Source organism: Zootoca vivipara, chromosome 13 (assembly GCF_963506605.1).
Source record: "Zootoca vivipara chromosome 13, rZooViv1.1, whole genome shotgun sequence".
Taxonomy (NCBI): Eukaryota; Metazoa; Chordata; class Lepidosauria; order Squamata; family Lacertidae; genus Zootoca; species Zootoca vivipara.
The window spans coordinates 52515839-52532807 of record NC_083288.1 but is presented as its reverse complement, the minus strand read 5'-3'; the positions used below and the strand labels follow the sequence as shown (position 1 = coordinate 52532807).

The 16969-nt window shown below is 50.6% G+C and overlaps 1 protein-coding gene across 1 annotated transcript in view; it reads right to left on the bottom strand.

Moving 5' to 3' along the window:
* ZAN (zonadhesin) overlaps positions 1 to 16969 on the bottom strand; it is a 47229-nt gene that overhangs the window by 18359 nt on the left and 11901 nt on the right. The window contains exons 7-18 of the mRNA XM_060281949.1: positions 15051 to 15215; positions 14789 to 14889; positions 13757 to 13829; positions 13483 to 13629; positions 12153 to 12421; positions 10002 to 10086; positions 7659 to 9575; positions 5358 to 5605; positions 4814 to 4994; positions 3548 to 3662; positions 3258 to 3352; positions 746 to 922 (exon numbers count right to left, since the gene is read on the bottom strand). Of these exons, the coding sequence (XP_060137932.1) occupies positions 746 to 922; positions 3258 to 3352; positions 3548 to 3662; positions 4814 to 4994; positions 5358 to 5605; positions 7659 to 9575; positions 10002 to 10086; positions 12153 to 12421; positions 13483 to 13629; positions 13757 to 13829; positions 14789 to 14889; positions 15051 to 15215 (3573 nt within the window). The remainder of the gene's footprint in view (positions 1 to 745; positions 923 to 3257; positions 3353 to 3547; positions 3663 to 4813; positions 4995 to 5357; positions 5606 to 7658; positions 9576 to 10001; positions 10087 to 12152; positions 12422 to 13482; positions 13630 to 13756; positions 13830 to 14788; positions 14890 to 15050; positions 15216 to 16969) is intronic.

The following is a 16969-nucleotide window of genomic DNA, read 5'->3' as shown; positions in this document are numbered from 1 at the left end:
TATTGCTTCCTGTTCCCCGCGCCATATCACTAACTCCAGCTGCATCGAACAGGAAGCAACGGAGCAGGCTGGACCTACAAACAAGAAGCTTTTGATCAAAGGCACAGTAGCCCTTGAAGTCCTTCAATGCTGCTTTGCTGATCTAAGCAAAGTCTGACACTGCACTTGGGCGATATGGCCGAAAACAAAACAAATATAATCTACGAATGAGGTCCCAAAGGAACAGCGGGGGGCACACTTTACCCAGAAGATACCACTGGTGCAACCATTTATACAAAGTTTGTATAGTGCCTTTGTGATTTGCTGTCATTTTAGCTCATCGCGTAAGAACGTGAGAAGAGCGTGCTGGATCAGGCCAAAGGGGGCCCATCTAGTCCAGCATCCTGTTCTCACAGTGGCCAACCAGGTGCCCCAAGGAGAAACCTGCAAACAGGAATCTGGGCACAATAGCCCTCTCCCCTCCTGCAGTTTCCAGCAACTGGGATTCAGAAACATGGCTGCCTCCAGCTGAGGAGGGAAGCCGAGCCATTGTGGCCAGTAGCCACCGCAAGCCCTCTCCTCCTCCTCCTCCTCCTCCGTGAATAGGCTCAATCCTCCTTTAAAGCCATCTGAGTTGGTGGCCATACCAGCCTCCTGTGGCAGGGAGTTCCACAGTTTAACTATGAATGATCGGCTCTCCTGAACCTGCTTGCAGGGCAGCCTACGACTGCCGGGATGGTCATATATAAAGGAGAGAAATAATTACGGCAGAAGCTGCTGTTCCTCCAGGCGATGGGGATTCCGGCTTGGGCGCACCTGTCGGCGTAGGACTGCAGGGCGAAGCAGAGGGAGCCTGTGTCCCCCCCGGTGCCACAGAGATCGTACACACAGTTTTGAAACGCCCCCTCGGGGGGCACCTTGTTATGGCATGGGGCAAACGGACCTAGAATGAGGAAGGAGAGTTAATGAGCAAAGATCCCACACCAGTGGTGGTGGGGGAAGCGCTACTGGAAGGTCCCCAAGAGTCTGTCCTTCCCTCGCAGAAGATCCAGGAATCATAGCTGGAAAGGTACCCCGAGGGTCCTCTAGTCCAGCCCCACGGAAATGCAGAAATTGCACATGAAGGATCTCTGACAGGTCCAACCTCTGCTTTAAAACCTCCAATGAAGAAGAGTTTGAAGAGTTTGGATTTGATATCCCGCTTTATCACTACCCGAAGGAGTCTCAAAGCGGCTAACAATCTCCTTTCCCCTCCTCCCCCACAACGAACACTCTGTGAGGTGAGTGGGGCTGAGAGACTTCAGAGAAGTGTGACTAGCCCAAGGTCACCCAGCAGCTGCATGTGGAGGAGCAGAGATGCGAACCCGGTTCCCCAGATTACAAGTCTACCGCTCTTAACCACTACGCCACACTGGCTCTCATGAAGGAGAGTCCCACCACCTTTCCAGAGCACCTCTTTCGCTGTTGGACTTCTCTCCCCGTCACAACGTCCTTCCTACTGTTTAGTCAAAATCTCCTTTCCTGCAATTTGAATCCATTACATAGTCTGGGTCCTACCCTCTGGAGCAGCAGAAAGCAAGCTTGCTCCGTCTTCCATGTGATGTGACGGTGCTTCAGGTATTTGAAGGTGGCTATCCTATCCCCTCTCAGTCTCCTCTTCCCTAGGTTAAACATCCCCAACTCCCTCAACCGTTCCTCACAAGGCTTGGTTTCCAGGCCCTTGGTTTCCATACCTCTGAACACCTTCCAGCTTGTCAACATCCTTCTTAAACTGGGGTGCCCAGAAATGGACACAGTACTTGGAGTACTCACCTGGAGTACTGTGTCCAGTTCTGGGCACCCCAGTTCAAGAAGGATACTGACAAGCTGGAACGTGTCCAGAAGAGGGCAACCAAAATGGTCAAAGGCCTGGAAACGATGCCTTATGAGGAACGGCTTAGGGAGCTGGGTATGTTTAGCCTGGAGAAGAGAAAGTTAAGGGGCGATATGATAGCCATGTTCAAATATATAAAAGGATGTCATATAGAGGAGGGAGAAAGGTTGTTTTCTGCTGCTCCAGAGAAGCGGATACGGAGCAATGGATTCAAACTACAAGAAAGAAGATTCCACCTAAACATTAGGAAGAACTTCCTGACAGTAAGAGCTGTTCGGCAGTGGAACTTGCTACCAAGGAGTGTGGTGGAGTCTCCTTCTTTGGAGGTCTTTAAGCAGAGGCTTGACAGGCATATGTCAAGAATGCTTTGATGGTGTTTCCTGCTTGGCAGGGGGTTGGACCAGATGGCCCTCGTGCTCTCTTCCAACTCTATGATTCTATGATTCTATGACTTCAAGTGTGGCTCGACTAAGGCAGAATAGAGTGGTACTATGACTTCCCTTGATCTGGACACTAGACTTCTGCTGATGTAGCCTAGAACTGCAATAGCTTTATTTTATTTTATTTTATTTTATTGCTGCTGCTGCATCACATTATTGACATGCTAAGCTTGTGATCTGCTAAGATCCCTAGATCTTTTTCACATGCACTGCTCTCAAGCCCGGTGCCCCTCACCCCATGTTTTTGCATCTAGTTCCTGCTGTGTAGCTGTAGAACCCCATTTGTCCCATTCTGTTAGTTTTGGCTCGGTATTCCAATACTGTATTGAAATACCACCTGCAGCCAGGGAGGAATGCGGAATTTGATTTTTGTCTGCATGCTAATGAGGAAGCTACCTAATTTGCACTTTTTGAACAAATGTTATGAACTGAAACACAGCTGTTCTTCGAAACTTGAAACCCTCTGAATTTTGTGTTGCTTTTTCTTCAACCAAACAACAAGCGTACAAAAAAATTAATATACTAATAACATACAAAAATGCATTCGAAACCCTCGGAAAAATGCGTGCATTGGTCAAAACTGCATGCAAAACATTATCTGTTAGTTACTCTTACCAAAAAGGAAAACACTAAGCTTAATATGGAGGCAGTGCAAGACAGGAGTGCCTGGCGTGCTATGGTCCATGGGGTCACGAAGAGTCGGACACGACTAAATGACTAAACAACAACAACAAAGCTTAATATTCGTAACAACAGGAAGAAGTCACGCCGAAATGCAGGCAAATTTTCAAGAGGATTAAACAAAAGCTGCTGAGGACAGATGAAGATTGCAAAACCAAGAAACACAGAGAACAAAAATGGACGTATCTGTCCATCTTTACCTGTAACCTCCCCAAATAACCCCTCTTGAAAGTCCTGTGGGAACGCTGCTAACCAGGCTCCTTTCTAGAGAACCCAAACCTCACCTTGAGGGTCCGTGAGGATCCCGCAACTAGTAGGTTCCTTAGCATCCGCCTCGATCTCCTTGTCACACTCTCCTGGGTCTCCTGAGTTGGTGCAGCTGTAAAATGGGCACATCAGAGGAGAGGGGACTTCCTGGCAATTGCATTGCAGAAGATCTATTGTAGGAATCCTCCTCACCCTCCCTTGTCAGCCCCTCCCCCCTCCACACCTTGTCTGCGGCCTGCTTTCCCCAACGAGGTCCTAGAAATTAAAATGTGGCCCTGGATTTCAGTTCGGACTGTGGCGGACTCACCCTGGGTCTGTGGCGCCTGGGACCTGCCAGCTCTCGCCCAGCTTGTTGGCATCGTTTCCGGCTGAGGTGCCGTCGGGCATGAGATTGTCGTCAGAAGATTGTCCGTTGTAATTCCCTGGGGGGGGGGGAAGAATGCACACCGATGTGTTGCAGGGTGTCGTCAGCGAAGGGCGTAAGGAGAATGGAAGAGTAGAGCTCCCTTTAAAGGCAACGTTTGCACCATACGTTTAAAACGCCAAACATGGCTTCCCCCAAAGGATTCTGGGAGCTGTGCTTGGTTAGGAGCTACAATTCCCAGAGTGCCTTAACAATCCGCGAGGGGAAATGGTGTGTATGTGTGTGTTTCCTAATGAGGCTCGGCACCCTCAACAGACTACAGCTCCCAGAATTCCCCGGGGGAAGCCGTGACAATTTAAAGCGGTATTACTAGGGAAGGAATGGAAAAAACCAATCTGCTGGCATCAAAATGCTGTTATTTAAAACTATAGTACAACGACTGCTTTTGGAACGCTGCGCACAGTTCTGGCCACCCCGCCCCTTACAAAGGGGTATTGGAAAAGGTTCAGGAAGGAGTAGCCAAAATGATCCCCGCAGAGCAAAAATTCCCAGAGTTCCCTGGGAAGAGGGATTGACTATTAAACCACTCTGGGAATCGTAGCTCTGGGATGGAAAGGGGGGGGCCTCCACACAGTCCTCAGCACCCTTAAAAAGCCAAAGCTCCCAGAATGATTTGGGGGACGCCATGACTGTTTAAAGTGGCATCATATCACTTTAAATCACTGTGATTTAAGATGGAGGGGAGAGAGAGAGGGAGAGAGGGAGAGAGGGGGGGTGCCCTGCCCATTTGGGGCTCTTTCTTCCACCGCCCCTGGCAATATTACTCGCCTCTGAAAAGGTTTTCCACCTCTTTTATGAGAGTTGGAAATAAAAGATGGCATCGTTGTTTCCCCCGGACTATATATCCATTACCCCTCAAGAAACCAGGGGTTCCAGGTCTCTGACTTGTATTTAGAGCACCATTCCCGTTGGCCGCATGATGCTATGATGGGAGCGCAGCCGAGGACGATGGGAGTTGTAGTCCAAAACATCTGGAGGGCACCAGGTTGGGGAAGGCTGCTTTGGTTGGAGATGGTGCAGGCTGAACTAGCGACCTTCCCTGCACAATGTCAACAAATTGTGGAACCCCTTCCCTGATTCCGCTCACATCCCGGGGCTCCGTCCCTCCTTCCTCCCCACCCAGCCACCCGCCCCGTCCGTTCCGCTCACCACAGAGGCCGCAGAGCTGCCCAAAGTAGGCCTCCGGGACGGAGACTTCCGCGTGGTGGTTCCCATCGAAGCGCACCCAGAGGCTGAAGTCTGTTTGGACCAGGACAAAGGTGCCGCTCAGGCGCACGGACACCCGCCCACCGGCCAGGGAAACCGGCAACGTAACACGCTGGCCGTCCACCTGCATTGGAGAGAGAGAGAGAGGGGGGCTGAGCGGAGCCATCCCAGGGGCAGTGGGGGGAGACGGTGGGAAGAGTCAGGATATTGCGGGTGGGGAGGGTCCTCCATAGGAGGCAGCAACGCTTCTCAATCCCAGTTGCTGGAAACCGCAAGAATCGTAGAATTGTGGCATTGGAAGGGGCCACTAGGGTCATCTAGTCCAACCCCCTGCAATGCAGGAATCTTTTGAACCAATGACCCTGAGATGAAGAGTCTCGTGCTCAACCAGCTGAGCTCTCCCAGGGCTGAGGAGGGGAGAGCTGCTCTTGTGTTCGAACCCTGAAACTGGTTGGCCACTGTGGGCTGGGCCCGATCCGGGACTCACCGTGACTCGGCGCCCCTTGAGCAGCCCGATCCGTGACCCATAGACCTCCACGCTGACGGACTTGACGTACGAGACGTGCTTGTTGCCGCCTCGGTGCTCGTTGGTGGCCTCCACCCTGAAGGCGGGCAGCCCCGAGGTGGCGTTGCAGGGGGCGGAGAGCAGGTAAGTGCAGGTCCCCATGAAGTCGAAGCGGCGGCTGTCGTAGGTGGCGTAGTGGGGGTCTCCGGAGATGGTGCAGGTCTCCTGCTCTGTGGGGTGGGAAGGGGAAGAGTGGGGGCCAGTGGGCGAGGGGGTCTTGTCACCCCAACGACACACCTGTAAGTCTGCCTGTAAGGGCTGCCCACATGCCAATCACCTGATGTCATCACAGTGAGGCCAGAAGACAACCTGAAAGGGGTTTGTTTCCCTTTGAAACCCATTTGCTTGCAGCTTGCAAGTGATCCCAGCCCCACTTGTACCTGTTTCGCACCCAACACCCTGCCTCACAAAGGCGTAGCGGAGGTGGTGGGCATGGCTTGGGAGAAAATGGCCTCGCAGGCCAGAGGTTGCTTTCCCACACCTGCCCATCCAGGAATGAGTTTGTGCAGCGTTATCATGGCTGCCCTCCCCCTATCCTGACCATGTACAGAACAACCGTCGCTCACTGCAGTCTCATATAGCCAACTTGCTTCACTCTACTTAATGCATGAAGGGGTTAATACCATAGAGTAGTAAGCTGTCCTGCCAGGCTTAGCTAGCTCACTCCCCCTCATCTACCAAACTCTTTGTTCTCCTATCTTTCAAATGATTTAGAAACTTTTGCCACTTTGGAACTATCCATTCGTTCATTCGTTCACTTTTAATTTGTATACTGTCTTTCTATTTTACAAAACCCACGCATAGCTGTCAACTTTCGGATTTGAAAATAAAGGATCAGCAGCAGCCTCACCTGTCCCGGGGACAGTCTACGGTATATCTAACAATCCAGGATAGCAGCGGGAAACGGCGCTGGAATAAGGGAATTTCCAGCAAAAAAAGGGAAGGCTTGGAATAAGGGAGTTTCCGGCAAAAAAAGGGAGGGTTGACAGCTATGCCCATGGTGGTTTACATCCTAGGTTTTGCTGCCTGTGTTTTACTGCTGCTGTAGGGGAAAGCACACGAACCTGACCTTTGGAAAGTTTGTAAGTAAACCATTTTAAACTCAACAAAGGAGTGGTCTTTTTCTATGCTAATGAAAGGAAGAAATGTTGGAAGCAGCTTAGAAGGGGGTATTTTAAAGGTCTAACTGCCTATATTTCCACACTTTATTTTGTTGTGTGTTTTGTGATTTCAAATATATCGTAAGCTGCCCTGAGTTCATTGGTCTGGCTGGGTTTCCCCAGCCACTCTGGGCGGCTTCCAACAGAATATTAAAATACAATAATCTATTAAACATTAAAAGCTTCCCTAAACAGGGCTGCCTTCAGATGTCTTCTAAAAGTCTGGTAGCTGTTTTCCTTTTTGACATCTCTTGGGAGGGCGTTCCACAGGGCAGGCGCCACCACCGAGAAGGCCCTCTGCCTAGTTCCCTGCAACTTGGCTTCTCGCAACGAGGGAACCGCCAGAAGGCCCTCGGCACAGTCCAAACAACTAAATAAATTAATTTCTTCTACAGCAGAGGAAATGTACCCTCCTGAATAAGCCCAGAGGCCCTCTCTTGATCCATAATAATTGCTCTCTAAAGAACCCAGGAGTCCTGGCTCACTCTCCTAATACCACCTCCTTCTTTTGAAGCTACATGTTGGAAGATTCAGGACAGATAGAATAAAGTCTTCATATGGCCATCGACCTAGCTGGCTGGTCAAATCCATGGAGGAGGAGAGGGCTATTGACAGGATAGCTACGCTCAGCCACCACGTTCAGAGGCAGCAATGCTTCTGAATGACAGTGGTGGGATATCACAGGAGGGGAGAGGGATCTTGTGATCAGATCCTGCTTGCGGGGTTCCCTTTGGCGCACCTGGCTGGCTCATCTAGACACTTCTTGAATGCTTAGGTTATGTTATTCCCCAGGTCGGGGTCTCTTTTCCAGAGACCCCGACATTCTGGCATTAATCTCCCTTCTTCCCTGGGCAGCCCAGACCCTCTGCCTCCCCACCCCAAACTCGGCTGCTGCACAGTAACTTTCATTGTGGCTATCGACTATTGCTTTGAAAACTGGGCATAGTTCCCACCTTGCAGGAAAGCAGCCCACTTTTCCCATTTGTAACTTAATGGACTGAGTGACCCTGGGCTGCTCTAGTCCCGCCCCCCCTGCAGTTAAGGAGCCCCCAAAGGGATTCACCTGCAGGCGGCACAGGGGGTTTCGCCGTGGTGGTTGTTGTAGTAGAGACCGAAGGGGTGGAGGTGCGCCTTTCCGGGGTGGTAGTCGGACTGGTGACCACTGTGGACTGGATGGACGTGGCCCCGGTGGTGGTTGTGGGGCTGGGTCCACTCGTGGTTATGGGGCTGGTCCCGTTGTTGGTTGTGGGGCTGGTCACAGTTGTGGTTGTGGGGCTGGTCCCGTTGGTGGTTGTGGGGCTGGTCACAGTTGTGGTTATGGGGCTGGTCCCGTTGGTGGTTGTGGGGCTGGTCACAGTTGTGGTTGTGGGGCTGGTCCCGTTGGTGGTTGTGGGGCTGCTCACAGTTGTGGTTGTGGGGCTGGTCCCATTGGTGGTTGTGGGGCTGGTCACAGTTGTGGTTGTGGGGCTGGTCCCGTTGGTGGTTGTGGGGCTGGTCCCGTTGGTGGTTGTGGGGCTGGGTCCACTGGTGGTTGTGGGGCTGGGTCCACTGGTGGTTGTGGGGCTGGTCCCGTTGATGGTTGTGGGGCTGGTCCCATTGGTGGTTGTGGGGCTGGTCACAGTTGTGGTTGTGGGGCTGGTCCCATTAGTGGTTGTGGGGCTGGGTCCACTCGTGGTTGTGGGGCTGGTCCCGTTGGTGGTTGTGGGGCTGGGTCCACTGGTGGTTGTGGGGCTGGTCACAGTTGTGGTTGTGGGGCTGGTCACAGTTGTGGGGCTGGTCCCATTAGTGGTTGTGGGGCTGGTCCCGTTGGTGGTTGTGGGGCTGGGTCCACTGGTGGTGGTTGTGGGGCTGGGTCCACTGGTGGTGGTTGTGGGGCTGGTCGCAGTTGTGGGGCTGGTCCCATTAGTGGTTGTGGGGCTGGGTCCACTGGTGGTTGTGGGGCTGGTCCCGTTGGTGGTTGTGGGGCTGGGTCCACTGGTGGTGGTGGTGGGGCTGGTCCCGTTGGTGGTTGTGGGGCTGGTCACACTTGTGGTTGTGGGGCTGGTCACACTTGTGGTTGTGGGGCTGGTCCCATTAGTGATTGTGGGGCTGGTCACAGTTGTGGTTGTGGGGCTGGTCACAGTTGTGGTTGTGGGGCTGGTCCCATTGGTGGTTGTGGAGCTGGGTCCACTGGTGGTTGTGGGGCTGGTCCCGTTGGTGGTTGTGGGGCTGGGTCCACTGGTGGTGGTTGTGGAGCTGGTCCCATTAGTGGTTGTGGGGCTGGTCACAGTTGTGGTTGTGGGGCTGGTCCCATTGGTGGTTGTGGGGCTGGGTCCACTGGTGGTTGTGGGGCTGGTCCCGTTTGTGGTTGTGGGGCTGGGTCCACTGGTGGTGGTGGTGGGGCTGGTCCCATTGGTGGTTGTGGGGCTGGTCACAGTTGTGGTTGTGGGGTTGGTCCCATTAGTGGTTGTGGGGCTGGTCACAGTTGTGGTTGTGGGGCTGGGTCCACTGGTGGTTGTGGGGATGGTCACAGTTGTGGCTGTGGGGCTGGTCCCGTTGGTGGTTGTGGGGCTGGGTCCACTGGTGGTGGTTGTGGGGCTGGTCACAGTTGTGGTTGTGGGGCTGGTCACAGTTGTGGTTGTGGGGCTGGTCACAGTTGTGGTTGTGGGGCTGGTCCCGTTGGTGGTTGTGGGGCTGGGTCCACTGGTGGTGGTTGTGGGGCTGGTCCAATTAGTGGTTGTGGGGCTGCTCACAGTTGTGGTTGTGGGGCTGGTCCCATTGGTGGTTGTGGGGCTGGGTCCAACGGTGGTGGTTGTGGGGCTGGTCCCGTTGGTGGTTGTGGGACTGCTCACAGTTGTGGTTGTGGGGCTCGGTCCTCTTGTGGTTGTGGGGCTGGTCCCGTTGGTGGTTGTGGGGCTGGTCCCGGTGGTTGTTATGGGGCCGGGTCTGCTTGTGGTGGTGGTTGTGGCAGCTGAGGAGGTGGGTGGGGGCGTTGGGGTATCTGAAAGGAGGAGAGAAAACAGAGTTTATAGTGAGTGCTTTATCTACGTGGTGGACGCTCTGGGATGGGATTTTTGGGATACGTGAGGATTTTCCAACATACAGTATTATTTTTCCCAGGCTACACTCACACCTTCATTTCAAGTGTGATGACCCCCCTTTGAAGAGTCACTCCTTCCCCCAAGGAATCCTGGGAAATGTAGTCTGCCAAGGATTCTGAGAGCTGCGAGGACTATTCCCCTCCCAGTGCCACACTTCCCAATGTGGTTTCACAATCCATCCCTCTTCCGCAGGGAATTCTGGCAAATATGGCTTTGCGAGAAGAACAAGGGGGTTCTTGGAGGTGGCCAACTATCCACCCCCCCCCCCATCAGCTCACGTTGGCGCGAAGGAGATGCCCGCTGGCGAGTCTCCCGCCTGGCCTCACCTGCACACGCTCCCTTGCGTATGGAAATGTTGTCCAGAGCCACGTCCATATACGGGTTGCTGCCCCGGACGACCTCGAAAACGACCTGCGCCAAAGCAAAGGGGTCAGTCGAGGAGGAGGAGGCCTGCTCACCGGCTGGGTGCTTTGCCTGCACCCAACTCCCGCTGTTCCTGTCTAACACAGCCCTGTATTCCACAATCATGAGGACTAGCCTCCTGCTTTGCTTCAAGGAGAGAACCGTAGCTCAGCGGCAGAGCATCTGCTTTGCATGCAGAAGGGTCCCAGGTTGCCACCTCCAGGCCGGGATGGGAGAGGCCCAACTCTGAAACCCTGGAGAGCTATTGCTTCCGGTCAGTGGAGACAGTTGTTATTGGAATAATAATATATATATGATAAGAATAATATTGGAGAAAACTGGATATTGAAACCTGCTTAACCTAAATCATATATCCCAGTTTTACAGCAGCCCTTTAAAGTACGCTTCACGCAGAGTATACACAGGTGCTAAGAAAACACCACCAAGAGCGTAGGGTATTATCTCCCTTATATGAAACCCCTTACTAGCTGCACACTTGTAAAAGTATACAGATGAAAATATAAACAGTTGGGTTTCTTTAACTGAAAAACAAACTGAATCTAAAGAGACTTTAAACTAAAGATAAATGCTTTCTCTCTTAGCAATGTTATCTACCCACTTTCCAAACCTCCCACAAAACTCCCATTAAACTACCCAAGAATTAACAGCAAACTAGCATTATAACTAAGCAACTCTCATACTAAGATTCAACTAAGGAATCTCTTAAACTGAGAGTCTCTCTTACTAAGATTCAACTTGGAATCTCTTAAACTGAGAACAACTGAGAGAGTGATCTACTTAGAGATGAACCAAACAGAAAGATCTAACTAAGAGATACAGAAGGCTTTCTGGCAGAGCCTTATATACAAAAAGCAGAGCCCACGCCTGTGAGCAGTTAACAGAAACACCGGCACCTGTTTCTCTTAAACAGACAATATTTACATTAGACCGGCTCTAAAGTAACTTGACTATTCAAAAATTCCAACAGTTGTGAGCTACTCCGGGGCCATTATTATTATTATTATTATTATTATTATTATTCTGCCCTATACCTGGAGGTCTCAGGGCGGTTCACAGAAGAAAAGTTTATTGTTGGTTTAATTTTTTTTTTAATCTTTCAATTGCTCATACTAATAATTCCATGGCATTATTATTATTATTATTATTATTATTATTATTATTATTATTATATCATTATCGTCAGTGCTTTTTTCTGGGGGTACGCAGGGGTACACATACCCCTAAACATTCTGTGAATCTAAGTTTGGCCTCATTAACGGGCAGTATTTCAATGTGAGTAGGAAAATTAGAGTACCCCTAAACATTTTTTTAAGGGGGGGAAAAGCACTGATTATCGTCATTATTATCATCATCCCTATTTTCTGGAATTGTGTTCTATGATCTGTTAATTGTGCAAACATACATCATAAAACATAACACATGGAGCATGACATGACTGACAAAAAACGGGCCGTGGCGGTAAATGCTAAATATATTACTTTATAGTACATAATAATGAGGTGATTACAGTAAACCGGTTCAAAGGATCCTTCAGGAAATCAGCTTGGGAAATGCAGAGCAAGCGAAAGAGTACGGCCCGCTTATCTGTGCCATATTGCAACATATGTTGTAGATATTTTTTTGTCCATGTGTCATTTCATTTGTACCGTATATTTAATAAAATCACACCATACAGTGTAAAAATGATCTTGTTCTTTCCCTTCCAACCTTCAATTTTTGTGACAACTTTTCCTTTACGGCTGTTTGCCAGACTATATCATACTGGTGATCGCGATTCATTAATTGCAAAGTTCTCCAAGATCCGCCTATTCCTGTTAACAGCTGAGCTGTTGATAAATGGTGTTATTAATTCTTTATTTCTTAAGCGGTCCATATCTCCAATATATATCAGTTAAGTCAGGTTAAAGCTGGGGTTATGTTCCTTTGGTTAAACCGCTTTGAGGTGCTGCTGTTTTACCATCAATATAAATATTGCGAGGCGAGCTTTTTGAGTCAAGGTCCCTCTGCCTTTCCCCCTGGCTCTTTCCTCCCCTCCCTGCCCCCCTTCCACTCACCTTGCTGGGCTGGGGACCCCCGTAGGGCACCGTCACAGACCCCAAGAGCCAGGCGGGGCTTTGGATCCCAGTCCGGCTCCAGAGGAGGGTGGTGGGTCCAGATGGGCCGTGCGCCAGAACCCGGAGCTGGGTGTCGACTTCCACGATGCCATACATGTAGTAGTAGAATTCCACGCAGGCCTCGGTGTCCGTGCAGAAGCCCCGGCTGGACAGACGCGTGGCCTGGCCTGGCTTCGTGCAACCTGCTTCCACGTAGACATAGTGGCCCTCTGGGGAAAGAAGAGAAGGGGAGCAAGGGGGCAGCCCCCCGCCCCAATCCCTCTGTTTACCATCTAGCCAAGGGGCAAAACCCACATCCACCTGCCTGCCCGCCGGTAGCCAAGTCGTATGAGGGAGCTGGGCTTTTTCAGCCTTGGGAAGAGGAGACCAAGAGGGGACGGGACGGCCGCCTTCAAATATCTGAAAGGGGCGTCACATGGAAGACGGAGCGAGCTTGTTTTCCTAATGACAGGTTTCGATTGACACCTGGATTTGGAAGGGATCCAAACGCCGAGAAGTGAGACCCTGGCTAAACTTTCTGACGGTAAGAGGTGTTTGGCTATGGAATTTAAGCAGAAGTTGGATGGCCACATGTCTACAATTCTATGATTCTACTAGCTGGCCCGGCCACGCGTTGCTGTGGCTCATCCCTGTGACCACCCCCATCCTGTTCCGACCCATGACCTATTATTCCCCCTCCTCCCCCCCGCTAATCCCTGTGACTGCCCCCCACCCTGTCCTGACCTGTGAGCTATTCTCTCTTCCCTCCCCCCGGCTCATCCCTGTGATGGGCCCCACCCTGTCCCGACCCATTAACTATCCCAGCCCCTCGGCCCAGTCTGCGTAGCCGAGGCGAGATGTTGTGGAGAGGGAACCTTTCTTAGCTGCAGTACCAGTGTAGCCGTCGCTAGAGGGCGCTGTTTTGCAACATCTCCTGTGCTCCCAGCATGCACTTGAGGGTGATTTGTGAGTTCTGGAACACGGGAGTTTTTGGGGTTTTACATGGCCCAGGTGTGACATCTGTCTACGCAAACGGTTTTCGCTTCCTCTGGTATTCGCATGTGACGTCGTGTCGAAATTTGAACGCAACCGGTCAAGCGGTTTCGGAGAAACATGGAGACAAACACACATGCCCCTTTTACATTTATATATATATATAGCTGTGCCAACTGGGATGAGCTGGTGGGGAGAGAAGCCTGAAGACCCTTGAACCCTGACGTGGCATTTTCGTGGGGCATGTGACAAGGCCTTCCTGGGCCCGGCCCACCCCTCGCCCTCCTTGGCTCCTTACCGCCGTCGGGATAGTCGCCCGGGGGCCCCGTCTCTTCTGTTGGTGTGAACCCCTTTGCCCACGTCCAGTTCGCCGCATTGTCGCTGGGCTGCAGCCAGCCACAGAACGGGTCCGCTTCATCGTTGAAGTTGCATTCGGCGAAAGTCTCTGAGGGCGAGGAGCACGGGGGGTGAGCGACCCCCTGTTCACCTCCTCCGCCTGCCCACCCGACTCTTTCTCACCCTCCCCACATCCGCCTCCCCTCTGTGCCTGGAGGTGACCAGGGCGGATTTACCTTCGCAGGGCGAGATCCTCACGCTGTCCACCGCGACGCCAGGCTTCCCTGCGTAGGTGCCTTCGATGATGAACTAGGAGAGGGAGGACGAAGGGTGACCACCAGAGAGGTCCATGGCCAGCCCCTCCATGCCACATGCCGTACTTCACGTTTTCTTGGTTTGACCCCCCAGTACGTTTAAAGCAATGTTTTGTTGGGGTCAGTCTAGATGATGCCCTGAGTTCCTCCCAGTTCTCAGGGTCCTGTGCCCAGGGAGAGTTAGAATCTTGTGGAGGTTGCTGAGCTAGTCAGACGAGTTTATTTGTTCCCTTGGGAGGTGATGGACTCTCCTCCACTGGAGGTTTTTCAACAGAGGTTGGCTGGCCATCTGCAATGGATGCTTCAGCTGAGATTCCTGCATTGCAGGGGGTTGGACTAGATGACCCTCAGGGTCCCTTCCAACTCCACAATTCTAGGATTCTATAATGACCTTAGCTGGCCATTCACATGTCCTCCTCGGCACCCCCAAAGAATGGGCCAAGTTGCCAGAGCTGCAACTAAGAGCCCGACCACACTGCCCTCTGCCCCTCCCCAGGGAAACCTGCTCTTTACTGATGAATTGGAACAAACGCCAGCTAGGTTTTCCATGGATTGATGTTTGTTCCTATTCAGCGCTAAAGAGCAGTTTTTCCCGGGGGAAAGCTGAAAATCTCTCGGAGCCGTGCTTTCTAGACATGTGATTTCGCAAATGCGGACGACTGCCAAGGTTGCAGGTTTGATCCCCGTATGGGACAGCTGCGTATTCCTGCATTGCAGGGGGTTGGACTGGATGGCCCTTGGGGGTCCCTTCCAACTCTAGGATTCTATGATGGGTGGGTCTTATCTCCACACTGGGTGAGCTGAGCTGGAAATAGGCTGGAAGCTGGAGACTCAGAGCCCTGTCCAGATCTGTGACTGATGGAATAGCAAGGCCTGTTGGGTTTTGAATGCTGTGAGCTTCTCCGTCTTATGCTCAGGGTTGTATCTATGTGCCAAGAAAACCACCCTCCTCACCTGGACGTTCTCTGATCTCCCTGAGTAGGTGGCTCTTCCCGGTTTCCAGTTGGGTCCGTGTTCCCCCGTGAAACTCAGCAAGACGGGCCCCAGCTCACCCCCTGCTCCGCACGGAAATGGGAAGAGAAACAGGCGCCTCCGTTAGCCAGGCCCTCCCTCTCCTCCTCCAGGGCTGCTCTGGGAAGCAGGGGAGGGGGGACGTGGCAGGATCTCACCCCTGCCCACCACCAGCACCCTTTCCGACGGGTGTCCGGGAACTTGCCTGGCTGTGCCGCGTACACTCTCAGGCCTGTGTCGTTGGAGACGCCGTGCAACGTATAGTAGAAGCTGAGAGAGAGGCAGCCTCCCAGGGACTGGTAGAGGGGGCTCTTCAGGAGGGCCGTGCCGCTGCTGCCGCCCCAAGAATTGAGCAACATGTAGGAGCCAACTGCAAGAGCGATATTTGGAGAAAGTCAATGCCTGCTGTAGCAAGAAGAAATGCGCTCGAGGGGTTTGGAAAAAGCAGGCTGTCTACTAGACAATGACGATGTGTTGGATCTGGAGGGTCATGATAATGCATTTGGTTGGCATGCATATTTATGGTATGATAAGGTAAAGGCACACAAAGGCTTCAAAAATCATATAATTAGGAAATCATTGTTTAATGTTTGGATTAGATATAAAGATTTGTTGGAAAAGAAAACTCCTAGGTGGATTTCGCCGCTTGAGGCGAAGAAACCTAAAAGGACGAATGTGGATGAGAATAGGCTGAAGTACAAAGACATTTTGATTGAAGTGGAAAATCAATTTAAGTTAAAGCCATATGAACAATTGAAGGACAAGTTAAGTGACTGGTTTCAGTATGTACAGATAAACGAAGCATATAAAATAGATAAAAAAAATAGGATTTCAAGCAGAAAAATCAAAATTAGAAACAGAATTAATAGAGGCAAACAGTAAGAATTTGTCCAGGATGTACAATTTATTGTTAGAGTGGCATATGAAAGATGAGCAGACAAAATCGGTTATGATTGATTGGGCCAAAGATTTGGGCCATAATGTCATGATGTCAGATTGGGAAAAACTGTGGAAGAAGGGTATGAAATTTACAGCATGTACTGTGTTGAAAGAGAACTTAATGAAAATGATGTATAGATGGTATTTGACTCCGGTAAAATTAGCGAAAATGTATCATAAAGGTGATAACAAATGCTGGAAATGTAAAGAGGAAGTAGGCTCATTCTATCATATGTGGTGGACATGCCCTAAGATAAAAGGCTTCTGGGAAATGATTTATAACGAAATGAAAAAGATATACAAAAATACATTCTTGAAAAAACCAGAGGCCTTTTTACTTGGAATAGTGGGGGAAGAAATCCCCAAAAAGGATGTTAACTTGTTTATGTATGCCACCACAGCTGCGAGGATTTTAATTGCGAAATATTGGAAAAAAGAGGAACTGCCCTCTCTACAGGAATGGCAAATGAAAATGTTGGACTTTATGGAACTGGCAGAATTGACAGGAAGACTCCGAGACCAAGCAGATGAAAAGATGGAGGAGGATTGGAGGAAATTCAAATTATATTTAGGGAATTATTTTTGAGAGTTGAAAGTCTGAACATCTAGGGAAACATAGAAGTTAAGGCAATAGGGAGAAAAGAGGAGACTATAAAGTAGGAAAAGTGAGATACAAGTAAAAGGATGGGATTAAAGGGAATTAAGAAAAATACAGGATGATGAAAATTAAAAGTAATGAAATAGAAACTGTTACAGCTGAATCTAAGATGAAAATCAGATAGAGGGGAGTTGGGGAAGCAAAAGGGACAATGAGTTAAAAAGATGATATAAGATGATGTATGTGTTTTTGTTTGTATTGTTGTGTTTTTGTTCTATTTTTGGTTTTGGTTTATTGATGTTTTTGATGTTATAAAAACTTTCTAATAAAAAATATTTTTAAAAAAATAAATGGAAAAAGCAGGCTGTCGTCCACCAGGGAGACTCGTCTGAAGCTGGGGCTGCATCGGTTCCCGCCTGCAATTATTTGTCAGTTTATATATCTATTTATTTGTCGCATTTATTGAGCTGTGACTCCTGCATTGCAGGGGGTTGGACTAGATGACCGTTGGGGGTACCTCCCGGCTCCTCCATTCTATGATTCCATCATTTACGTCCCGCCTTTTCCTCCCGGGAGCTCAGGCTCTC